Here is a 26,363-nt window from a genome sequence, read left to right on the forward strand (position 1 = left end):
AGCTCTACATGTTTATTTAGTGCAGTCAGCTATAATTAATCTGAGGACACTTTTTAACTTAAAAATGACTTATTACTAAATTATAATGATGAATTTAGTCTGTTTAAATTGAATCACATTTCTGAAATGTATGTCCTAAAACATATAAAAGTAGGAACAATTTCACAGATCTAATGAAGTGAATATAAGCAAAGAAAGCTTATTGATCCCACTAATAAGGGGACATGTTTCAAGGTTACACACTGCATTCAGCCATCCTCCAGATCTATCAACTGACACATTCAGGGCAGCTAAATAATAATACTGTGTTCAATCAGGAGACACTACTGAGCAGTTTGCAAGTAGTCATAGCCTATAATTTAATAATTAATAGATCTCAGGCTCAAAACCATGAATACACAAATCGCCATCACTGTCATCTTTTTTCTCTCCTACTAGACACATTCCCACTACACAGTCTGTGAGAACTCCCTCAGCCATGGAGATGGAGAGTGTAACCCCCATGAGACTGAAGAAACCCACTCCTATAAAGCCTCCAACTTTTTCAAACAGAGAATAAAACAGATGCAGAACAGAAACAAGGAGACAATTCACAGGCGTGCACAGTCCTCTCGCTGTTCTCACAAAAGCTCGGCCACACTGCAATGCAGTAAACCACAAATAGGCAGATCCAAGACTCACAAAGCATCTCATTTTCAGGGACAGTGTTAACAAGACCAATTATGACAACTCTGATTATGGCTTTGATCTCGGCCGGGCTGGTGTTCTTGTTAATGGCCCCGACTGCTGTGGCTCTACACAGCTGGTCTCCCGAGACCTCTGGAGCCAGATCTGACCCTGTCCTGCCCTCATCTGGGGAGACGATGATTCTATCAGCCCCCCAAAAAAAGTGCCCATTGCAGCTGCCAAGTGTGTTTACAGCTGCATCGCATCAAACATTCATCAAATGCCATCTTTACAGTGTGTGATGTGTGGCAATCAGCATTTCACAGGCTGTCAAATGATGTCTAAAGCGGTTGCTACCTGGCAGTTACAAAAAGAAAACGGTTCAAATACTCACATAAGGTATACAGGTTTCTTTTTAGTCTAACTCCTGACAGATGAGGTAGCTCATGTGTTAAAATATTAATTCTACTTAAATACTTAAAGCGGTCTAATGACAGCAAAGCTCAAAATCAGCTTTCAAGTGTAAATGATCCTTTTTCTTTTTTTTAACTTTCATCCATTTCATCTAAATCAAAATTGTTCTCAACTTTAAACTTCTGAAACAGATTAATTTGGCTGGCTAATACATGCTAATTTAGTTATTTTTTCTTTTCTTTTTTTGTGAAAGAAACTTCCTGGGTGTAAAATGCACAGAATGGAGGATTTCACTCCAAATTGTTCCCACGAATGGGTCCTGTTGGGAAAAGTAACTGATCTCCTAAGTGCCTCCATTTACGTTTCCAGCAGTGCTGTAGCTCCATCTACAGGTCCTATTCTTGTGTGCAGCAAAGAACTCTGGGTGACCCCTCCGCAGTCACTGCTGATGTATAGCACATTCATCTCGCGCAGTCTTAGTGAAAAGCACATCTAAAGGACATTATTTTATGAAGATTTTAGCTGTCACATTTCCTCTCTCTGAGAGAAACGAGCATGCTGTTGTCAAACTCTTGAAAAGTGTGGATCCTAGGCTCATTACCGTAGCATAAACAAGAAGAGGGAGAAAAAAAATCTAAATTTCTTGTTTGTATTTCCGTTCACTGATGAAAATGTTTATGAGGATTTGCCAAAAGTTTGTTTAAATGTGTGAGAAAGAGTTTTTCTTCTTTTTTTGTTACATTACCTAATTAGAGAAATTCTATTTTAAACTGCTACACATTGGTGGAAAATTGAAGGAGACTTCAAACAGTATGGACTCTGCTGATGAGATTGCACAATCAAAACAAGTAACCTCCTGCACTCGCAAACAGTGACAATACTGCAGGTAGTCTCCTTTCCTCAAACAATAACAGCAGCATAAAACCAAATAAACCATCCATCTGTAAATGCAAAATGTATATGTTCCTGGGTGTACAGCTTTCTGATTGCCACTCAAAGGGAAAAGTTATCTTAATATGAACAAAGAAGACTTCTCCAAAGAAAAACAAAAAAGACAAAAACTCAATAATTTTTTCACATTCCCAGTCACTTAGTTAACGTGAACCAAAGCAGTGATCCCGTATGCACAATTTGAATATCTTACACACCACACACCAACAACCACTTCATAATGCATACATGAATCTACATAAACAGGATACAAATGTAGACTGCATGCTGTGTGGAGGTCAGAAAATTGGCCTGTGGGACTGAGTGATATAATGGCTAAGTATTCCTGGTAAAGCACTAGCAAGCATCCCGCAGTCCCAGTAGAAACCACAACAGCGGTAATGCATTACAGGATGTATATGGTGTAAAAGGGTAGACCCGGTCTGCCTGCGTGATAAATAATGTATTGTAATGTATATTAAAGCTCGACCCACCACTGCAGCGTTTCCTACCGGCATACCCTGAGAAGCCCTGCGCTGCCTGCCACTGTGGAAAAGAGCAGACACTAGTGGTATAATTATGCACATCTGAGAGGCAAGCAGAGGCCATCTGTCAATGTCTGAATCAGTTACCTTATTACCACTGCCTAAAGATATAAAGATAGGAGTGGGAGCTGGTTTCATTAAGGCACATGGTGGCATGCTGCTTTAGACAGCTCCAAACACTAACTTAATTGCAAATGATGACTTGGAGGAGGAGGAGGAGTGGCTGTACAGCTACCCTTGGAGTGGGTAGGGGCACTACTGTGGATAGTGGCATGGCACTAGGGGCACTAGGCTTGTAATGACAGTCAATCAAGACCTTGTTGTTGCCCTCACTGACTGAAGTTCAGAGTTTTTCCGGTTACTATCCATTACATGCAATATTTAAGGTGATTTGCATGTTTCACTGTGCTTGTTACTTGTTGAGAATATAATAACCATTGAAAAAAAAAAAGGACGTTTCACTTGTTGAACTCTCAGTCTGCTGATGAGTGGGTGATGAATACACAGTGGCAGATTCACTCTGTTTGGGCAATTCTCGCCATGCACCTTCGACACTACTATTTCAAGCACACCTCGTCGAGGACAAAGGCGTACACTGACTACTCTGTTACTGTCTGCTTTTAAAAATATCAACCAGTGTGCTGATGTTCGTGTCCGAAACACAGAGCAATTGTTTTAAATAAAAAGGACAAAGCAGCTACAGTCAATGTCACAAGAATTACCATTCTCATTGGCAGGGAGCAGATGACACACGCAGCTGACAAAAATATAATGAAGAATTGGAAAGCACTTTACTACAGTAACAATGATCACCCTGATGGAAATAGTAAGTGTGTGAGCCTTTTTCCTTAATTCTAAGATTTCTATTTGTGTGCTGCACTCCTAAACAGCAGGTGGAGTAGAAGTGGAAATGAAAGATTAGAGTGTGCCACCACACACTTCCATCGCCTGAGGAGGATCTAATTATAGGTGGAAGAAGATGGCCCCATCCCGCTGACCTGTCACCTGTCAGCCTGCCTATCTGCCTGCTCTCATGCCCATATCCCTACCTCCAAGTCTCTCGCTATCTGCCTTCATAGACCGCACTCTTACCCAACTGTCTTCCTCTTTCTGTGCTCCAACTTTCTTTCCCAGATAGCAGCCTGCCTCCCACTCTATCCTTATACAATCGCCTGCATTGTTCTCTGTCTTCCTGTCTGTGTGTCCGCCTGCCTGTCTGTGTGCCTTGCTGTTCTAAAGGCTGTGATACATTGAGCCTGGCCATTGCCTGGGGGGATTTGCACCTTAGGATCAGTGAGAAGGGCTTACAGAATACACCAGGTATGAATTGCATGTCATTTTGAGACAGAGCAGACAGAAGAAAGGCGGTGAAAAAGAGACTTCTTCACACACCCTGTCTGTGACCGCTTCCTCACCCTGACACAACGCTGGCAGGGCTTTCATGGCAAGTGTACACTCTTAATCATGACATTACATGTGCTGTACTGAGGGGGATTCACAGGGTGATTTAAGATTATTTAAGCTTAGGACCTTAGATCACATACCCTCATTAAAAACAGCTAAACAGAGACATTTAAACAAGGTTCAAATCTTGGAGGCAGACTGTCACTCCTCCACCCAAGGAAGCTGAGACTGTGATCCTCCTTACACCGTCCCCCGGGCTAGGAGGCTTTGCTAAGAAGTCAGATGTACAAACGCCGAAACCCCACCCCTTCAAATATACTCTAATGTCATCAGAACTGAAGGAAAGCCAAGTGGGGTTTGATTTAAAGGATAAAGCACATCCATCACATAGGCATGGGATAAAAACAGAAGGCAGCCATTGTGTTTCATGGGAAAAAGACTAGCGGGAGAGAAAATGACTAAACCAAAGATTCTCCCCAACATCTAATTCAAATAAAGTGAAAGAGTTAAAACTGGGCTGCAGTGAAATGGGACAAAACTTGTTTGCCCTGAGGCTTAAAGAGAGTTCATTAACGTGAGGCAATGACTTACCAGAAAGGCTATTAGACTCCGTTGCGTGCTCTCCCACTGAAAACAGCTTTTAATGTACTGTAACGTGTACAGAACTGCTGTGCTGATTTTTCGAACCCGATAAATATTCCGGGCAAGAACCTAACAGAAAATAATTGGAACAAAACACCGGTTAGTATCATTTGATGCTGGACATAATGTTTATGACTTTGCAATGCGTTTCAATCAGCTTTACAATCCCTTGTTTGCTACTTGTGAAGTTAGATGTTTGAAGCCAATTAAATAAATTAGTTTGACTATGTCCGATCCACACTGCGACCTTGTGTAGCTTTGTTGCGGCTACTATATTATTGGGATGTGAGGGTAACATACTGGCAATTTTTTTTATTCCATCTGATAAAAACATCAACAGCGATAACCTTTTTGGAGAACTTCACGTTTTCCTCCATTAATGTTGTCTCTTTCGGTTGAAAGGTTCTGATTCCAGCTCTGACCTGGGACACAAAAAGAACAAAATAATCACTGCAGTTTAACTACTTTTTTATTTCCCGCTATATGATATGGATCATTATCACATTTTGAACAAGCTTAAACATGTTTAGTTTGATCCTTACTTTGTTATAGATAACCTCCAGCACGAGTGTGATGGTTCCTTTTGATGTACCTCCCAAGTCTTCTTTCTTCAAGAACAAACATATCTCCTGCCCATTCTGAACCTTTAAGAATTAATAAATACATATTTTGTATATCAGATATTAATATGTAAGACACGCTAAAGCCTGTCACAGTAGTAATGTAGTTGCTGATCATATACAAACTTACAGTAAGTAATGGAATTGCTAATTTCCCCAAAAAGTTTGGGGCTTTGTCTCCATTTTCATCAAGGACAGTTAACTCTATCACATCATGAATGTCCTTTATTGGGCTGTAATATAAGAGTTAAGAAACATGTTATTCACATAAAAATATACAACAATACACAACAGAATAAGACAGCTGTCCTGTTTTTTTTCCCTAGATGTCTTACTTACAACGTAAAGGCTTTGTTCCAATCCGGATTGAGGGTCTTGTAGATTGTGTGAGTTTGAAGTTTGCTGTTACCGAGCTCAACAACACAGAAAGGGTTGCTTTTTCCTACAAATGATAAAGACATGTTATTATTTAATGTAAATTAAAAAAAAAAGCCATGACCATGAGGATAGAAAACAGAGAAGTAAATTGTTGTTATGAATTACCATTGAGGTCTGTGGCAGGAAGATCATTTGCCTTTACAACTTTGACCTGAAGTAAGCCAACCTCCCCCACACACTTGTGTGAGTTCTTTAAGCTCTGAAAAAAAATTAAAAACATCTTATTCAAAACACCTTTTCTGAGCATCGTTAATAAATGCAGCACATGAAATTGGATTCTTAACACCTGGCAAGTAACAGAATTATATTCATGTTATTGAAAATGTGCCCACCAGCACTTGATAAAATCCATACAACATATTTGTATTTCTTACTGAATCAGCTGACATGACTAAACTCTAAATGGCAGCAGGATGTTATACCAATATGTGTGGACTCTCTTTTTAGATAAAAAAATAATCCATAACAAGAAATAACTTACAAATCTATCCACTACTGTGTCTCTCTCATCAGGGTTCTCCAAGGCAGCTGTTTCAATGTCAGAGATGGAGACTCCCCAGCAGGGTCTCAGGGTGACCAGAAACACCAGCCTGCCCTTTCCTGGGTCCAGCACATGAGTGTAGAGCTGCCTCTCATTAAGTGGAAGTCTCGATAGGTCAATCTCAAACCTGAGAGAGAAAAGGAAAATAGTTCCATTGAAACACATAAGGCCAACTCATTCTGTGGGGGAGCCAATGTGAGCAAAATTAACACTACCCACTAGGAAATACTCACAACCCCCATGATTCCTCACACTTCCTTCCTCTCTTTGAGTACACCTCCACCTGCAGAGGTTCCTGGTTATCTTCAAACTGATTGAAGTCAAACTGCTCTCTCCACTGGGGATTGGCCTGAATGCAAAGGTTCTGAGGGCAGAAAAGACAGATTCAGCACATACAGTAACATGGAAACACACACACACACACACACACACACACACACACACACACACACTTTGACGCAATGTCAGGTATAATGCATTATCAGACTGAGCAGCACCTGCATGACATGGATAAAGTCTTTATTCAGTCCAACCAGAACGAGGCAGGAGAGGAGAAAAAGAGGTGTGTTGTGTGTATGTGCCTCTATTTGTGTGTGCTTGTATGTGTACACCTCAGTAGCCACTCTGGGATTGTAAACACTGACAGCTTCCAATTAGAATCAGCTTTGTCCAACAAACAAACAAGCAGAGAGGAAAGCAGAGAGGTTTACAAAGAAATGACACGACAACACAAGACAAGTGCACCATGGAATCATCAGGGGGGAGGCCAACAAGTACAGGTAGATGAACAGGGCATGCTGGGTATGCAAATGAAGGCAATGAAGCCCAGCACCCGAAGCACAGGGAAAAGTGAGTGGCAGCCTTGCCCAGTCTAATGAGCTGCCTCTGCCATGGCCCAGTGAGCCAAGGTGGAGGTGAGTCACTGACAGGCACCTGCTGTGAGAGAAGCGGGGGAAGTAAGAAATAGGGGCTGGGAAGAAAGACTTGAAGTATAAAGAGCAGACATTAAAAAGACAGAGTACATGAGAAAAGTGAGTGTAGGAGAAGTGGGAAAAGAGAAAGACTTTTAAAAAAGCAAGTCCAACCTTGCTCTTGTACTTCTGATCACCAAGGCGAAAGCGCACGTAAATGTCCCCACGGCCATGCTGTGGCAGGTCCTGTCCCTCCACCAAGGTGATACCAAGCACCCCAGTCCACATCTGGTTCTTCAGCTGATTCCTCTGTGTCTCAGCTGGCCGTGTGGATAGTGCGGCCTGGTTCTGCTGCAGGGCAAAGATACACACAGACAGTGACAGTTTTTATTTTTTTTTAAGGCTCCATGTGTGGAAGCTCTGTGCTCTCCCCAATGTTTTCCTGCTCCTGCCTCAGCCTGGCACCTCATCATGTTCACAGAGTGCGTGAAAGTAGGACAAAGGTCCACACTATACAGCACATCTCTGTTGGAGCACATTAGCACATCTCTACTGACAGGTAAGCCACACCATGGAGGTTCCTGGAGAGCGAGGAAGAGAGGGACGTCAGCGAGAAGCCAGATGTCCCTGGCTGTGACAGTCCCACTCATCACTGGCTTCCAGACTGAGTGTGGGGAGGCAGGACACTTGGCATACTGCACAAGAGACAGCAGGCAGCAGTGAGTAATGATGCAAACCGCACAGCTCTCTCATCAGCAAATTATGCATACATGCAGTATGTATGGCCAGCACCAGTTTACTGCATGTTGGCAAATTCATCCAATATCTATTTAACCAGCAAAATAACCAATACTTTCTACTTAAATGAATCGAGGGTACTAACATAGATGTTGTGCATTCGAGGATTCTTTAGAAATCAAGGACAAGCAAAGCAAATAATCCACTTCTCCTGCCGTGTCTCACAGAGAGACTGAGAGAGAGAGGCCTTGATATGTTTCCATCTTAGAGTTCCCTTGAGGCCATGCGGTGATAGGCCAGGGCTGTAAAAACAAACAGCAGAGAGGTTGTGTAGGGCTGACTGTAATTAAAGAGCATGCCCGTAATCTGCTCTAGCCTCTTTGATTGCCCAGCTCTTTCGACTGCCCCAGCGACGCTGCTTCAAACAGCCCCACTACAACTCCCCTGCCACTCCGGCCCCTCCTCTTCACTACGGGGTCACAACCCACATTGCCACCCAATCCGGAGGGGATCAAAGCATATCTCAGGGACCTGAATTAACATGGAATACCACAGGCACAGCCCTATAAATATCAGCCCTTTCAAAAGAAGAGGAACAGAGGGAGTGGAGGAGCGATATAAAACAGGCCTCAGCCAAGTCATCCCAAGTGTTTATCTTGGACACATTTCTATCTCAGCGGCCAATAAAACAATTCCACTTAACTGTAAGTGGCCCCTAAAGAGAATCTATTCCTGGTCCTAAAAGGGCTGTGCGATTGCTTCCATATGGTTGGACAGCATGGGGACAAGCACGATGAGCTCAGACCCAGGTCCATTTGGCTGGTACCTCAGCGCTGTCCATCCACAGCTGTGATATTACATCCTAACATCTGGGTTATTGCCCGCTATGCCTGGGAATTATCAGCATTGCAGATCTTAGGCATCCCACACTGGCAACATGCCTCGAACAGCAGAGCCCCTCTCCCACTTCTCCCATACGCCCCCCTCCTGTTTGAAACACTATCACACAGCAGAGTTTTACTTAGGCACTTGCCATTCCCTGTCTCTGTGGTGGTAACACAGAGGGAGAAAACGATGTTCTGGAAGAGGGGGAGTGAAGCTGTAAGAGCTGGGTATTCAGCACTTCCAGGATAGGTGTTAAATGCAATAAGATATTGTACGTTTGTCAAAAATGAAATGGGGAAAAAAAATGGCATTGTTACATTGTTAAATTAGCACTGTGATTTAGGCAGCAGAACATTGTGAAGAGTCCCATCACACATTTCTGTCTCCCTTTGAGTATCTTTAACCATCTGTAACGGATAACCTACAATGTGTATGAAAATGGCTTCATTCCTTTGTCATCTAATTTCAAATTGAGATTGTCTACTGGACCATCAAGAGACTGAACAGTGGCAGATGTAGTGACTACATAGGTGTGAATATAAACCCACTCGCTGCAGTGTGAGTCCCAAACAGCAACCCTCCTATTTCACTCTGAATCTAATTACAGCTGCAATATATTGAAAACCACTTGAGATGAGCTGGAACTTTGTTTACTACAAAACCAAAAACTGCTCTATAATATTCATTTAAGGGCTCTTTCATGACAATGTATTCAGTCAAAATTATTTTGGTTTTGATCAGAATGTAATATTGTGCCATATTTTTTCACAGCAAATGCTACCACTGATAATAATAAGCATTGCAAAAAATGTTCACTATAAAACCACAAAAGAAATAGGCTGTGCTGAAACCAAGGTTACACACAAAAGCCTGAGTCCAGAGCATACACCTCATTCTTTGTTGCACCATAGTACAGTCAGCTACTGCCCCCTAGTGCTTTAGATCAGGGTAACCCTGAGCACTACCATGTACACGACAAAGTTGAACTCAGGATGGCATTCTGGATATTTGGAATTGATTAAGTTATGTTAAAATAGTAAATGTAATGGTATACAAATCCATACCTTATTCTTCCTTGGTCGCCATCTCTATGGAAAGAAAAAAAATACATGATAAAAGACAATTCAGGGAAGACTGGGGACAGAGAACTGCATCAACAAATACTTCTTATATCAGAAATATTCTTACAGGGCTTCTTTTGATGGTGGCATCTCTAAACATTAAGCAGACATCAACAAGAATAACTCCCATGTTATCTTCTTTACTTTTTGGATCATCAAGAAGCAACTCCATTTCATAGGTTCTGTGTAGATACAGAAAGGACATGATGAACTGATGACCACTTATGGATATCCTTATGATAATATATTCCCTAAAACATAATATTAAAATGTATCCCTCACTTGTACAATTGAAGATGCTTTAGGGAAATAGTGCTGGAACCCATGAACTCATCAGCGGTCCGATTTTTATCGTAGACCTGCAACAATATTGGAAACATAATTAAGATTATTAATAGAAATTGTGTGCTCTGATACAAGACAACTCTTACATTGTAAAATAGTGCACTTCTATTCAAACAACGCCTACCCGAACTTCCACGACATGCTCTCTATCTCGAAGAGGATGGGAGAAGGACTCATTCCACCGTGGATTCAGGCTTTTATAAACCACTTTGCATTTATAAAACTGTTTTCCTTCAAGTTTGAACTTCACATAAGGATCAATGGTCCCTAAAATTAAATACAAGAAAGAGCAAATCAGAAAGATGGTGGTAAATACCTTCAAGTGTTAAGTGACATGGTTTACATAGCAATCTATGGTGAAAGTGAGTAATTCCATGCAAACTATGTTTACTTTGTGTGGAACATAGTCACCTGTAAAAATCTACATTGTGTATGAAAACACACACATGACCACACACACACACACACACACACACACACACACACACACACACACACACACACACACACATATATACACACCCTTCCCCCATACTGGTTTTGTGAGAGACTGAAATATGTGAGGAGGAGGTGCACCCCACACATAGCAAAAACAGAGGGATGTAGCTGTTTAATTGTGAAAGAGTAGAAACACTCGCCAGCATGAGGCAACCATAAACCAAAATCTAGAAGCAACCAGTGTTAATCTCCCAAGCCTGTTAAGAAAGTCTGTCTGCGAGTGGGGTGGGGGTATGGGACTTCTTTGTTTCTGCGATTGCATGCAGATTGGCCAAAAAATGAAAGCCAGTCCCATGCCTTCATTTGTATAGGGGATAAAGGGGTGCTTGAGAGAGCCTGCAGGGAGGCTTGAATCACATGACAAAGGCCCTGTGGGGATGGGCTGTCAGGCCTGTCAGCTCCCCACTCCAAATGAACATCTCGCAAAGGAAGGCAGGACCCACAGCAGCTCCACCCTGCCAGCCTGTGACAGGGAAACCTCCAGGCAACTTGACAGGAGGAGAATGTGGCAGCTAGCAAGGAGAAAAGCTCTGGCATGACTGAGAACGGTGACGATGGAAATTAATGGGAAAAAGGGGAGAACAAAAACCAAGGAGTGGGGGCTGGTGGCGTGGGTCCTTTCAGAATATGTAATGACAATGTATGCCATTGGTGAGCCTTTGGCACGGTGTTGATTGTTGGGCAAACAGTGGAGAGACAGGGGGCGTGTGGGGATTGCATCATCATGGTGCCATCTTGTCAGGGAAAGTAAGGTCTCAACTAGCAGGGAGTAGGGCACTGGGCTTGGAGGGTCTTCTGCCACCAGGCACAAAAAAACAGTTAAGCATCATTCCAAGAAGGAAGTCCTTTCACTATTTCGCTGTAAGGTGATTTCCCAAAGCTACGGGAGCTACAACAATATATCCATCCATCCATCTTTATCCGCTTATCCGGGGTTGGGTCGCGGGGGCAGCAATATATAATAGTGGTTAAAACCACAGCATAGCATTTTCAAATACATAAGATTGATGTAGCTTTGAAATACTGTCATATCAGTTGTCATTGTCATTCATTATGGAATGCACCTATTAATCTGAAATGGCCAGTTTTAGCTATCATTTTCACTTAAAGTAAAACTAACTAAAGTACAAAAAAATGCCAATAAATGTGTCAGTAAATAGCCACACTTATAAAGACCACACATGAATTTTCTCATGCTGTATTTCCTCTTCTGGCCACCTGAGGTCATTGCTCTCCGTAAGCAAACTCTACTGGGCCTGGGCATCAGGGAGGAGTCAAGATGAGTGGCAATTTATATTACACAATTGTGTCCCTATGCCCTTCTCTTTCATAGATCTAATGTAAGCATCTAAAGGATTATCAAAATATCATACAAGTTTAATGCTCCCATAGAAAATCAAAACACTCATTTCCAACATCAAACCTAAAGACATCAACAAAATAATTTAAAATAAAAAATGGTGTGGCCTGTAAAAATCTTTTAATACATGGTAATTTGTGATTTGTGATATGACTCTTCCTCTTTAAAAAATACAAGTCCCAGGCTTTGTTTTGAGAACGCCCATGAGCCATGAGGGGAAGAATTATGACCATCTGATTGTCAATTAAATTTAGCAAAGAATCCACTACCATAACACCTGGAATACCATTTCAAAATAGAAAAAGTTGCAATACCAGCGGTTTAATGTACAAATCATGTGTTCTCAGGACACAACATGATTTCTTTATCCCAGTCTGTTTTTTGTCATACTGGTCTGACTGCATACTTCTCTAGTGTTTTTGCACCACTTGACAAGACACGTCATCCTCACTAGTAAACACATGCATTAACTGAACACAGCCCGTCTTACACAAAGAAACATTTCCCATTCAAAACGTTTCACTGTCTGACTGGTTTATGAACACAACAAGATTAACAAGATGTATACACACCATATGTATGTGCAGTGTTTCATAGAGGGCTCACTGTGGCCAAAAGCCGACACACAAGGAACTGCATTCTTATAGGATATAAAAGAAATCTGATAGGGAATCTCTTGATCTGTACTGATCCGACCAAGTTTTATTTTTATTTTTTTTCATCACATTTAAAAGAACCGTTTGATGTTATAAAGAGTTAGTATATTATTATGGATCACCTGCAGGGTGTTGACCTACCGGAGCGCTTGTCTCGGATGACCAGGTTCCTTCCCTGCTTTAGGTTGATGTTCAGGAGGTATCTCTGGGATGGGTCAAGTGCTTGGACGTCAGCCCCTGCTGTCATAAACTGCTGTGGAGAACCATTCACATTTATATGCATTCTCATACCAGATGCTTGGCTTACTTCAATGGGCAGTCCAGGGAGTACTCACAGAGTTTTCTAGAGGATCTTGCATGTTTTCGTCAAAGAAATAATTCGGTCCACTGGACACCTACATAGAAAAAGGTTGTAATGACATTTTATGAACGATCAGAATGCAAAAACTTAATATAGTACAGTCAAGCTGATATGTCTATGTGTGTGTACGGCTTTAATAAAAAAATAGTGAGATATCATCAGTCTTTTTGTGTACTTTTTGTTGAGCACTCCACGGTACATTGTGTCTCTAACTAGTAACACAGGTTTTCTACTGGGAAGCATCTCAACAATAGAGGACACAATGGTTTTAGTTTCAGCTATACCCAAGGGCTGTATAAAGTCAAATCCCATGTGGTCACTTTACATTTAACACCAACCATCAGAGGATCTTTTTGATATGTAGCACCAGTAGAACGAATAGTTACCATCACAATGGGATATAGAATATACACTATGTCTATATGTCAGTGCTATAGGGATTAAGTGTAATAAAACCACAAACCTAAGCTCAGGTTTAGAAAAGGAATATCGATTTCATGGCATTCACCATATAAGAGGCTGAAGATAACTCTCAACATAACAGCTGAAGTGTGTGAAAAACCAAACCACACTATTTGAAAGGGAAATAAAAGTATGTAAATGTAAATATGACAGATGTGAGAATATATAACATGCTATTGACTAGAGCACTGGAGCTTGCATACTTTTATCCAATTAGTACTTCTAAGTTTCTACAACACTAGGGGCTCTAACAGTGAATGTACAGTATATGCACAAGACTGGATTAGTTTGGATTTCCATCTGTTTGATTTATCCCTGTGAAAGGAAATCACTAATTTGACATCTGAATACAAATTTAAAATAACATACATTACCTGCAGACTTCAAATATGAATAGCATTGTCTTATTATACATTGTAGTAAAATACACTTGTAATGAAACTGACCTCTGTCGTTTCTTCTAGCTCCTCCTCAGGCTGGGCTTCTTCTAGCAGAGCCTCTTCCGTCAAAACGTAAGAGCAAAGTTCTCGGTCAAGATCCTCCGAGTCTGTCGTCCAGGGCATGTTGACTCGCTCCTCACTGGGACTGCCACAGGAAGGAGGTGAAGAGGTACCATCTGCACTCTCCAAAGGAGTACCCTGAGCATTTGCTCTGGTTGCTGGCGGAGTTCCTTTTTCAGATGATGACTCTCTATACTCAAATGCTGTGGTCCTCTTTTCTGTGTAAGGCTTCACTTGTTCTCCCATTGAGCTTGCTCTTGCCAATACTGCAGCAACAGCACCTGAAGGCACTATGGCTGCTGGGGTGTCTTCACCAGAGAGATTCTCTCTCCCTACAATGTCTGGTCTTGGTGGAAGTGCATTGGTAAAAACACTTCTTGGTTTAGGAATAGGGTCAAAAGTAAATATACGTGCATTCCCCATGGCTCTTTTATCTGCCTGTGCATAGAAGCCTTCTTGAGTCAAGTTCATCCTTTTCTGTGAGCCTGGATTTATCATATTTTCAATTTCCTCATGAAGGCTCGGTGTCCCCGCTGGTGAACTTATTCTATTCAAAGCAGCAGCTGTGCGATCTATGGGAACTTTGAGTCTACTTTCTGGGATTGAATCGTTCAGTTTGTCTGTGAAAAGGAGTCCATCAACAACGGAGCCACTGGCAACAGAATCAGTATCACTCTCACCACGGGAGTTGCTGAAGGAGATGGCATCAGAAGGAGTGGCACTGTCTGTAGAAAATGCTTCAGCTGGCACAAACCTTAGGTCTGGTACAGAAATACTGCGCCGATGAGCCAGCTTCTTTCCACGCTTTCCAAAAGCCTTCTTCCCTGGCTTCTTCAGGTTGACCAACTTAGTTTTGAGACGGAAGTTATCCAAGAAGTTCTTTTTCTTGTCCTCCATCTTGAGTGATAACTTTCACATAAAAAAAAACTGTGAGATTAAGATCCCTTGTGTTAGATGTGTACAGGCCTAAGACAATGCACCATGGTGTCCTATCTGCAGTAGACTCAGTCCATGGAAATTATATCAACTACAAAGGCCAAATTTACAATGTATTCAAGTTGGCCATTGATCAAGGTTAAAATCATATTTTCCTATTGTGTCCTAGTACATTAGATTTCCTGTATGACACCTGACTCGAAAAATTATTTTAAAAGCACTGTATACAGTATGTCAAAAAGTAGTAACACAGTGGCAGATTAAGCACTTCAGAGGATTTTTCACAATACACAGACAAAAGTAAAGACATCTAGGCTATATTGTTTGTCTGCTATCTGAATGTGTACTTAGGCCAATTCTCTGCCTTAACATGTTGTAATAAAACACAAACAATGCCTACCTATAACTACATTAAATCAGCAAAACCAAACGTAGTTGGCAGGCTACATTGTCATTATCATACTAAGGCCTAATATCTGATGACACAAACATTTCTCGATAAACTACTTTACCTAAATAATTCTACATGGCATTACCTCCTGGATTGTTCTACTATAATTTAGACAACGAAAACATGATACTATACCTGTCCAGTCGACCTCCACCGAACAGCTTGACAAAGCCACAGACCAAATCAGTCTCCACCGAGAGCACCAGTAAATTTCAGAGGCAACTCAACCATCCTAACTATGATGTCAAAGAGGAAGGGTTGCAGGCAACACAACATACTAGTTAGTGCCCTTTCCTGCTTCAAGACAACTTTTAAGGCAAGCGATTGGTGGAGAGGCTGGACTGGGTGTAACTAGCCATTCCAGTCGCACAAGGTGAGTTTCAACGACTATGAGAATGCTGTGAGTGTTGACCCAACCCAACTCCTACCCAAGTATTTTTGTGATGGATGGAGCTGTATGACTTCAGTTATGTGGGATCAGAAAAACCTGAAAATCTGACAACAAATATTAAGTATATTAAGACACAGTTGCAGGATATTAAATTGACACTGAAACACCAAAACTATGATGAAACAGTTCAGCTCACAGTACAGCAAGTTCAACAGCCTGTTTATTGCATGCCTATCAGTCTGTTTACTGTTGATTATATGTATTTGCATTTGTGAGGCTTTTTGTCTGTTTGAAGTTCTGCATGCATTACACTTCCTCTAATATGCATTCTCTTATAGCTCCAAGTATTTGAGAAAAGTACTTAATTCCATAATCTATCCTAATTCTAAAATACAACTGTCCTTCTTATCTGTCCAAAACGGTCCCAAAATACTGCTGATTGATTCTACAACATGACTGAGGGATATTAAATGTTGGCTATCTGTTCGTCTTATCTCATTTCCGATCTTCAGCCCAAATCTGGCAGTCAGTGGGCTGCCTTGTCATACCAAACTATATTCCTTGCACACAGCCCCATATTTGTTTACAGTGGAACATGGTTTAGCCTAAGCTCGTCAAAAGTTAGCATTTGTGTTTGCAAAGTATAAACTATAGCTTTCTGTCCACACATCGAAGCTTATGCAACAGACCCACTGGTGTTCACACTCTCTCTCCAATTGTCTGTGCCTAACAGTGGAGACTATATGACAACAGATGTGTTTGAGTCTGGACTGAGTCTTGTTCAATATTTGCTGATGTCTTAAGGAGATCAGGCCCACATGAAAGAACCTCAACTTGGCTCCCGGTTGAAAGGCAGGGCTGGGGATCCAAACAGGGCAAGCCCCTATGGCAGGTGGCCTGTCGCCCTCCTTCTCACACAACTCAAAAAGCCCCAAACCCTGCATAGTTACTCTACACATGCACACTGGACCTGTGCCAGCCTGCACCACAGTTGGTCTGATGGACAGGAAGCCAAGAACATGCACTTTGGGACAAATATACTGAGTGATGCACATGCAAGCCTTAATTTACACTGAAAACAACCATGAAAGACTGAGGTCGTCAGCTAACCTAAATCTCCTGTTGGTCTCACAGTGCATGTTTTGCCACTCAATTTTATTGAGTTTAAATATGAGTAGCCTAACGTTAGGTTAGTAATACCACAATGGAGAAAATGCAAATACAATTCAGCATTCAAAATTGAACTTCAGCAAACAACTGTAAGTCGTAAAGTCTACTTTTACACCAAAAGTGCTTTAACTTGGTATAATTTAGCTCGCATAAGTTAGCAATGCATATATTTTATAAGCATTCACAATGTTTCTTACCTTAGAATTTAATGCACATTTTACCATAAGTTACTGTTACTCGCCGTACATTTTTTTTTGTTTTTTAAGTGATTAAACTTACCCTTTTCATATTTAAAACACATTATTTTCTTTAGAAAGATCGGCTAACAGGTTAAACCATTAAAATAACCTGTTAGCTACGCTTACAGCACCTGAAGGTTAGGTTTAGCTAATGTTCTAACGTTATATAGTGTGGTCTAAGGTTAGACCAAGACCTAGCTACTCTATAGTGTCCTGAGACGTCTGTTATGATTTGACACTGTAAAGGCAATTAAATTCTCCCCAGTTGTTGGGAGTCGTTAGCTTTACTGGCAATGCGAGACTAGTGGTTTCCCAACTTACCTTTACCTCAGCTAACAAGGTATCACAACCACATCCATTATATCAACAGCAACGTACAGTACTCTTCTGTGTTGATTGTCATTGGTATTGATGCATTGTATAATATTAGAGTGCCTCCTGCTGGCGATATTGTGGACATACACGAAGTCGTCTTGCAAAACTGTTCTAAAAGGGAAATATCACTAGATGTCACCTGTGAAACACGGACCATCGTACTTGCATTTGGTCTGTATACGCATCCATATGTGCAGTCCAAAAAGAAGCTAAAAAAAAAAAACACAAGCTCAAATACTGATTCAACGGTCTTCAAATTATTATCAGAATCAGCTAAAGGCTTCAAAATTACAAAAGCCTATATCTTGTAGCTTTAGACAAGTGCTGCTGTCACCATTGGTGAAAAGTAACTAAATATATTTACTCAAACACTGTAGTAAGTACAATTTTGAAGTACTAAAGTAAAAGTAGCCTTTTTCCATTTTATGGTACTTCATATTTTAAGTAGACCTACACTAATAGTTTAGATGTAAATATTATTATTTTATCATATACAGTTAATAATTACTTTGCAGATCATGATGTTCATTTAAAACATCTGAAACTACCCAACCATATGAGTTAAAATGATCTCCACCGTGACCAACTACATCAAAAAGATGCTTACATGTAAATAATCCAATAATATAATCTGATACACTCATAATGAGAACTCTTACTTTTTACATTTTGACTTTTACTTTAGTAACATTTTGCAGGCCTTTTGCTTGTAATGAAAAGTTCTAACACTGTAGTAGCCTAGTACTACTACCACTTTTACATATTTAACACCATATTGCAGTTTCTAACACTGTGTGATGGACAATGGCAGTGTAGGCTAGCTGATGCATGCAGTAAATAAAATGCAAATTCTAGGCAAACTTCAAAGATGAACAGACATTGAGTTCAGATTGAGCATACACTGAGGTGTTTAATAAAGTTGACAGTTTCTACTGTTTGGGACATCACAGGAGAACAAATTCTATGTAAGAGTTGTTTACTTCATTTTATACAGAATAAGAGAGATAATCTAAATTACACATTGAAAGCCAATATTTGTACTTTTGTGAAGGATACAAATTTTGTACAACAATATCTAGCATAGTATCTTAATTGTTTAATAAAAAGTTCACTTGAATATTTATTGTATGATGAAAATAAAACACATTCAAGGGAAAGAAAATGTAGATGAACTTAAAATCTCTTTCGATTTTGAAACAAATAATTTCATTATTGGCAACAAAGTCCAGCTTGTGCCGCCAAACGGTCTGAGCATTCAAACCGAAAACAGCTTCTTTAGTTAAGTGAACTATCAACTACAAACACATACCAAACACGTAGTTCTGTTTATAAAAGCCATGAAGCAAAGCAGTGTACTTTTACACAGCAAAGTGAAGAAAGTCCTTTACAAAGGTTCATTGATTACCCTTTCCTTTCACATTCATCAGTTGTGCACAATTTGGACATGGACCAAAAGAGCAAAGTGTATCACAGTGCATTCACCGTGCATGTTCTTGTGCGGGTCTTTTCTGAGAAGAGGCAGGTCTGGTCAAGTTTGAGTAATATCTGCATTGTCTTTTTCTTTTTAACCGAGAGAAAATAAAATAAAAATGGTATATATCATTTTTCTTTGGGATAAGGCATTTCCTAACCGTGCATATAGATAGACAAACTACAAAATTCCCTGATATGTTATCAAGTGCTAAAGCATGTGCTCAACTACGAGGTGGTGCTGCCATTACAGGCAGACTATTTTAGTTGTAGTCATTTATTATTGCTATTTTCACCTGCTGTGTTAAACTGGATTACATTATGGATTACTATACATTATGTAAAGTATATCGACCAATGTATATGAACATGAAGAGATTGCCCCGGGGTATTCAAATCAATAATTTCATAAAATGTTTTATATGTAACTTGCAGTCCAGCAACCTCCAGTTGTAGTACTTCAGGATAACAGTCACTCCTCAGATGCTCTTCTTCCTGATGCTTTGTGGACTAAATGTCACCTGTAATGACATCATATTCTGAATATATATATATATATATATATATATATATATATATATATATTTATGTCGTGTGAATTGGAGCAAAAACTGCATAGATCATTGCGGTTGTATAGTGAAAACTACCATGGAGCTGATAATGGGGCGGAGAAACCTCAGAAACACACACAAGATATGCCACGGCGAATGCAGAGCGATGCCTTTCAGCAAACATCTCATACAAATGTGTGCAATCCAGCAGTGAGATTGAAGTCATTGACAATGACATTGCGTTGTTGTAATAAATTAGCTGCTGAATTATTTGCTTCTGTGATGATAGAGAAGAAAAAAAGTCACAGCCCCCTTTTCCCCCCTCTGTCTCTGCACGGTGTGATAACAGCGTCACAACACTTTCCGCGTCACATGACTTCAACGCCTTCAGATTTTGACTTTTCTGGCTCCTAAGGTTCCTAGGCATATAGTAGTCTGACTAGTAATAGGGAATTGATACAAGATAAAATGTCTGGAGCCAATTAAGGAAACACATGAGTATTTTTGTACATAATTATGACTGACTGTGATATTTACAACCACATATGAGCAGAGGCACGATTAGTTTTGTGTGAGGCTCAGCAGCCATTTCTACCACGTTTATGCTGTGATTCAATTAACCAATAACAGGATAGTGGAAAGGGCTTGAGAGCTGGCATGTCTTTTCAGTTGAGCTACATGCAATAACAATAGATTATTCTTCATTATGGGGCTGGGACCTTGGGTTTGAATGCTGGCAGTGTATTCAGCAGCTGCTGGTATACAACTACAATAGGAGGGAAGAAACCCTATTTCCCCTAGCCTTGTGGCTATCCTTCACAAATTTGAAAATAGTGTAACCTCAACCTTGCAGCATTGTTATTACAATGTCTTCAGGACATAACAGGTCATCACTAATAAAGAGAGAGAAAACAAATTGACTATCTGGAAGTAAAACACATGGGAGGTTATGTTGATAATTCAATTTAGAAGAGATTACAGTAAAATGAACAAAATAGCAAATATTGACCAGTGAATGATCTACTTTTTAAGGGTCTACTCTTGTAAACTTGGCTGTAATCCACAAAAATATACTTTTCTTGAAAACGGTGGTCATACAGTACTTTCAGTATGTACTCACCCCCTGGTGATATATATTAAAGTCGCTATTTACACAACACAAGAAACTGTTTGGCTCAAATGATCAATTATAACAAACAGAACAGCAAATTTTCATGGCTTTAGATATCGATTCAAGATCTGGTTCACACGACTTTACACTGTTTGCAATAAAGCACAATAAAAATAAAACTATGATGAAAGAAATGGTGCGTTTGAGTGAATTGTTAGGAAACCGTAGCAACTGTACAAAACGACACAAAAGAACAGCTTTGGCTTATATTACTGATGAACTGTTACACAAATGTGAACATGTTGATTTTCTCACCAGTTCAACTGGACAGGTTCGCATTATCTTAATTGCACATGTATATATCCCACTCTTTTAAATTATAAAATTAATCGTATGTCATTATTGCAATAAAGTCTGTTGCTATTTTGTTTGTTACCTCCAACAGTATTGTTTCATTTATTCACTAAAGTTGTCTCAACTGTTGCAATTGTTTACTGTGTAATCAAAATTACTGTATAGTCTTAATTAACTCCGTGTTCTCTGTATCTCCTGATCGAATGAATCAATAAATTACAAGAGGCCACTTGAGATAAAGGTCTTGTGTGGTTACAGCATGATTTTAAAAGATAGTTCTTGCAGTGAACATCATATGTAAGGGTCCTCAGCCTGAAAGCAACACGACTTTCTCTGATTGTTTGCAATTTGCGAGCACAACAGCAATACAGCAACTACATGTAAGTGTCTGACTAGACCAGTGACTACAATAATCTACCGCCTATTGTTTAACAATATCCTTTGAACATCTTTCTTCTGCAAACCTCATCTGAATTGCACCAAGTACCTGATACCACCTGCTTGTGCATATAATTCAGTCCAGCTAACTTTTTCACTCTTACTGTGTCAGTTTGAGAATTTACTTTTGATATGTCCTGACCGTCTTATAACATTTGCCACTCAGTCTTACAAATTGAAATGGAGTTGAATAATAGTATAATAATGATAGCTCTAAGGACCCTTGCTCTTTCTTTTATCTCCATGTCTAACCCCTCCCCCTCTCTGACTGGCTGGTGACTGGAGGCTTGATAGGGGCTCTTTATGTCACCCATGTGTCCATGCGCAAGCGCTTGACCGAGGGGCTCTCCCTGTCCTCAGAGCCAGGAGGGGGTCTGCCCAGTCCCAGCGGGGAGTGGAAGTCTGGCCGGTGGTCCTCACGATCGCTGCCGTCGTAAGAGCTACAGGAGGAGCTGAGGCTGTCTGCAGGTGAACGTCCCAGAACGTCCTGTCGGCTGGACCCTTGCTGCGGTTGCTGAGGGGGGAAGCCAGATGGGGTGACACGCTCCCGTGGCGGCGAAATGGGCTCGGACTTGATGTTTATGCTCTGGCTGGTGTTGATGGAGAGGTTGGAGCCCTGAGGTAGGTGACCTCCACCACTGCAGAGAAGATAAGTATGATATTTTGTGTTCAGTCTAAAAAATGAGACAACAAATGCAAGGTGCAGATATGTGAAGAAAAAGTCAGGAATATGTAGATGTGTGATTCAGCATGATATCACAGAGCACAGTGGGTGTTGCTTTTATGTGAGGGCGTCTGGAGAGTGTGCCTTTGTTTGGAGGTGTGTAACTCACACCAAAGAATTAAGAGCTGCCTGGCCCAGTTGATGCTGTTGCCATGCCGACATGGAGCCCAGTGAGAGCCCAGGAGAGCTGAAGCCCTGTAGGGAAGAGATCTCTGCACTGCTCAGGGAGAACTCTGTAAAAAACAAAAGCAGCCACACACAGTGAGAACTCATTTCAGTTACAACACCATGTGCCACTGAAAAAAGAGCAAGAACCAACAACGTGAAGTACAAACAGTCGCCGCTAAGGCGGTTGTTTTCAGAGGGGAGAACCAGGCCAGACTCACCAGCAGGGTTGTAGGAGGTGGGCATGCCCGAGTAGACCAGGCCCTGTGGGGGTAAACTGGGGGTGGTGACAGACACTACTGGAGTGGCCAGCGACTGGGTGGACTGGGAGCTGCTTATCCTCTGGGTGTTCTGCAAGACACAAAAAACAAACAAAGAAAACGCATAAGCCCAAATTGTAACGCTAAAAACATCATGCTCTAATACTGTGCAATGGACACATTTTCTTATATTTAAGACATTTAGTTTAGAGCCTACACATTTTAATTTGGGATTTACTATACATTTTGTAGTAATCAGGGATATGAGTGTAATAATAAGTGCGGCCACTAGGTGTTGGTGTAGCATCATGGAAGTCAATATTCTGATTCATTGTTAGCTGTATGATTTTTTTTTTAAATGAAAAAAAAAAAAACACAGAAAGAAATATTCAATAACTTCTGTGTTTTTATAGGGATTTTCTGATATTCATCCAGATATAGTTCACTAAATATATGTATATGTATACGACACACTGCAGATATACTTATTTATATATTTATATATATACAAATTTCTGCCACATAAAAAATGGTTACCATGGGCTTTCAAAGTGTACAATATTAGAAGATTTCAGTAATCACAATAAATATATTTTAAGTGGACTTTAACTGACAGATGTAGTCATCATCACAAGAACCGACATGCAGCTACAGGCACAACAAATTATTATTCAGATTTACTACAATCTGCTTAACAAGTTTACTTTGTTAGACATGAAAAAGAACACTGTTATAGGGATAGTGCAGGTTAGAAACGCCTTCCACAGCATCTATTGCCTGAACATTTAGAGTGTGACAAATAAGTGAGTCTAGTGATCAGTTTTGCAATCAAATAAACAACTCTTAACTGAGAGAGTGCAAAGGAATAATCCCAGAGTGACGTACAGTAAAGCTCGAGTGGATTTTAGTGCGGTGACCGGCATGCAGTCCACACAAACACACACCTACACAGCACGGTGTGGTCATGCAGCAAACTATGCTGTGAGCTACAAATGCACACACTCCAACTCCACTAATCAAATGCAGACAGTTTAGAACAATACTGTAACAAATCCCCAGAGTACAATGGAATAAACATATGTGCCGCTGCCAGCGGTTACGTCTGAAGCAGCGTTGCATCATGATCTAGTTGATGGCTTCCTTGCATTGTTCCAACACTCTCCAGCCAGATGACTTCACCAAACCCCAAGTATCTCACAGCATGATGTCATTTAAAATGATGTAATCTCCTCTTACTTAGAAAAAATAAAAAATATTTAGATTTCTACCGAGCACTTTTTTAATTCCTAAACTTTTCAGATTGTGATAACAATATAATGGTTTAAAAAAATATAACATTAATTAGCACGCAGCTTTCTCTCTCTCTCTCTCTCTCTCTCTCTCTCTCTCTTTCTCTCTCTCTCTCTCACACTTACTCACTCTCCCTCACTCACTCACTCACTCACTCACTCTCTCTCTCTCTCTTTCTCTCTCTCTCTCTCTCTCTCTCTCTCTCTCTCTCTCTCTCACACACACTCCTGGTGGTTTATGACTAACATTGACGTGTTGGGTATAGAGGAGCCAATTTAACAGGCTGAGGCAATTTTCACAGGCCAAACCCAAAACATGCAGTGACAAAACGTTATTTTTTTTTATTTATTTATTTTTCAAATGTATTATTGCTGGCAGCTCTAAGAGAGCCAATCTCCGGTTTGAGCACTTCCTTTAGTGATGCATGTGTGATTACCAGAAGCATGTTCACATTTTAGCCATTTGCCCAGGCATCTGTCAAAACTCACCAAATCCATTTCCTCCTCCTCCGACTGCCCTCAACAGAAGAGAAGAAGAGAGGCAGGGTTACAGAAAAGAAGCAGAGCGCCTGTAAATCGCCCTGTATAAGTGTGGATGACTTCTGCAGTCATTGTGAAATCACACTCATTTTACATCACACTCATTTTACGTCCATAGTCTGTTGTTATACTCATGAACCAATCTGTCCAAAGCATGGGAACCCAATTAACTTGTCTTTATCTTGTAAATGATGAAGAAGAAGCAGTCAAATCCTGGACAAATGCCAGTGAAGTTAGGAACAGCAAGTACAGCATTATCCTGGATACTGACTAACACTCATCTGATTCTAAATAACACTGCAATCATCTCGTAGTCAACAGAAATTACATATGAAGTTTCTTTACTGGTACCAACAATGACTGCATAGTACTTAGTAAGAGTATTTCAAATCCTCCCTGTGCTGAAAGAGGAACCAGAAGCCCATCTTCCATCTTTTCTGTGCTGTGGGACATACTGTGACCAGGCCAGGGCTGTCTTAATACCCACACTCAATCAATAGCGGCAGGAAGACACGACAAGGGCGACAAGATATTATCTGGCTCACACCCTGGGCCCCTGATTAAGTCTTCATCTACACTCTGTCACACTGAGATGTGATTAATTTAATACCATTATGGCCTAATGACAGGCTGTCTGCAGACCTGCCACAGCCAGCGCCCTCCACAGCCTCCACCAGTCCAAAAGAACCTACCTGCTTAACCTGTTTCAGACCTCTTACTACACAACCTGTCCTGCTCTACCGATTCCACATGCCGACCTGGTAACACACAGTTGTTTAAAAACTGCTCCAGGCTAGTTGAAGTTCTGCAAAGGAGGAGCACCCACAGTAACACAAGGCTTATTTACCAAACACAATCATTTTCCTGGAGTGGCTCCTTTTGCTGACAACACTAGCAACACACAAAGTTGGAAATAGAATATTTGCTGGCCGCTGTCTGAAAGTCCCACACTTGTAGTTTTTTTCCAAATGTTGATTTATGACCAGGGGAGTCTAGTTTAGCCTCAGGTGTTTGCTGTGGTCAGAGCGCTCTGCACCTTCATTATTATAATTAGAGAACGCCTCTCATTTTAATGTAAATACTAGAGTGCGAGTTATGACAACTGGGCTGCAGATTCTTGCCTCTGTCCACATGTTAACAGAGGCGATAAAAGAAGAATGCAGCACAAGAAGAACGCTGCTCAGGTGTGCCCTGCACACTGTGAGTGAGTCCCACTTGGCAGATAAACATTGAAACAGTCCTTTGCTGACTGCACTGATGTGATAATATCAAAACCGGTCGTGGAAAAATCCCGCCAAACATTCTGCTATAAAAGTCTCGATGACGCTAAACAAAGCTCTGGTCCGCCCTGCAGCAGAGGTACTTAAAGGTACTTGAGCTGGTGATGCTTGTGTGCAGTGGTGTGCTCTGTACTCACCAGTGGGGGCATCATCCCTTTGCTAGATGGAGGGATAACAACCCTTAGGTCTGGCTTGCGGCCTCCCATTCCCATGTTCCCTCCAGGGGGTGGTGGAGACTTGGTGGGCATGACTTTACCCAGGCCATTGCCGCTGGGTGTGCTGAGGACGCCCGGAGAGCCCCTGGGGTTAACAAAACCGTTCCCTGCGAGGTACACAGCGACAGAAAAACATCATCAAACCATGGACTGTGACTGACAACACTTCCAGTCATCAAGCAAAAGCTCTCACACAGCGTTGTTTTCCAGCTTGCAGCAGCACGCAGCGCTAAGTGTTTCCAACCCTCTGGGAAGTTTTAATAGACGTGGATAATTATCCTGCACATTTACAAAAATAAAATGTCCATTTCAAAATTGATGAGCCTTTTATTTTTATTGTGAATGATTACATCAAAGTCAATTCTTT

General features: G+C 40.9%; 2 protein-coding genes across 19 annotated transcripts in view; both read right to left on the reverse strand.

Annotated features, from left to right (window-relative positions):
* Positions 1-17,578, reverse strand: part of mctp2a (multiple C2 domains, transmembrane 2a) — a 33,358-nt gene extending 15,780 nt beyond the window's left edge. The window contains exons 1-18 of one of the 7 annotated variants that reach the window (XR_004897891.1): positions 14,544-17,537; positions 13,984-14,483; positions 13,050-13,109; positions 12,856-12,967; positions 10,325-10,467; positions 10,138-10,214; positions 9,923-10,037; positions 9,799-9,822; positions 7,286-7,462; positions 6,434-6,564; positions 6,141-6,327; positions 5,765-5,858; positions 5,561-5,663; positions 5,352-5,454; positions 5,144-5,245; positions 4,949-5,023; positions 4,551-4,670; positions 2,505-2,556 (exon numbers count right to left, since the gene is read on the reverse strand). Coding sequence is in view for 6 of the 7 variants with exons in the window: in XM_031293514.2 (XP_031149374.1) it covers positions 4,551-4,670; positions 4,949-5,023; positions 5,144-5,245; positions 5,352-5,454; positions 5,561-5,663; positions 5,765-5,858; positions 6,141-6,327; positions 6,434-6,564; positions 7,286-7,462; positions 9,799-9,822; positions 9,923-10,037; positions 10,138-10,214; positions 10,325-10,467; positions 12,856-12,967; positions 13,050-13,109; positions 13,984-14,934 (2,574 nt within the window). In the remaining variant the exon portion in view is untranslated. The other 6 variants (XM_031293514.2, XM_036003319.1, XM_031293513.2 and 3 more) reach the window with 6 other exon arrangements.
* A 2,446-nt stretch (positions 17,579-20,024) lies between these two features.
* Positions 20,025-26,363, reverse strand: part of mef2aa (myocyte enhancer factor 2aa) — a 63,329-nt gene continuing 56,990 nt past the window's right edge. For 8 of the 12 annotated variants that reach the window (XM_031293520.2, XM_031293527.2, XM_031293525.2 and 5 more), the window contains 5 exons: positions 25,919-26,103; positions 24,451-24,474; positions 22,634-22,763; positions 22,357-22,480; positions 20,025-22,161 (listed from right to left, as the gene is read on the reverse strand). In XM_031293520.2, the coding sequence (XP_031149380.1) occupies positions 21,825-22,161; positions 22,357-22,480; positions 22,634-22,763; positions 24,451-24,474; positions 25,919-26,103 (800 nt within the window). In that variant the 3' untranslated portion in view covers positions 20,025-21,824. The remainder of the gene's footprint in view (positions 22,162-22,356; positions 22,481-22,633; positions 22,764-24,450; positions 24,475-25,918; positions 26,104-26,363) is intronic. The other 4 variants (XM_031293529.2, XM_036002956.1, XM_031293523.2 and 1 more) reach the window with 1 other exon arrangement.

The sequence above is a fragment of the Sander lucioperca genome, chromosome 7 (genome assembly GCF_008315115.2).
Source record: "Sander lucioperca isolate FBNREF2018 chromosome 7, SLUC_FBN_1.2, whole genome shotgun sequence".
NCBI lineage: Eukaryota > Metazoa > Chordata > Actinopteri > Perciformes > Percidae > Sander > Sander lucioperca.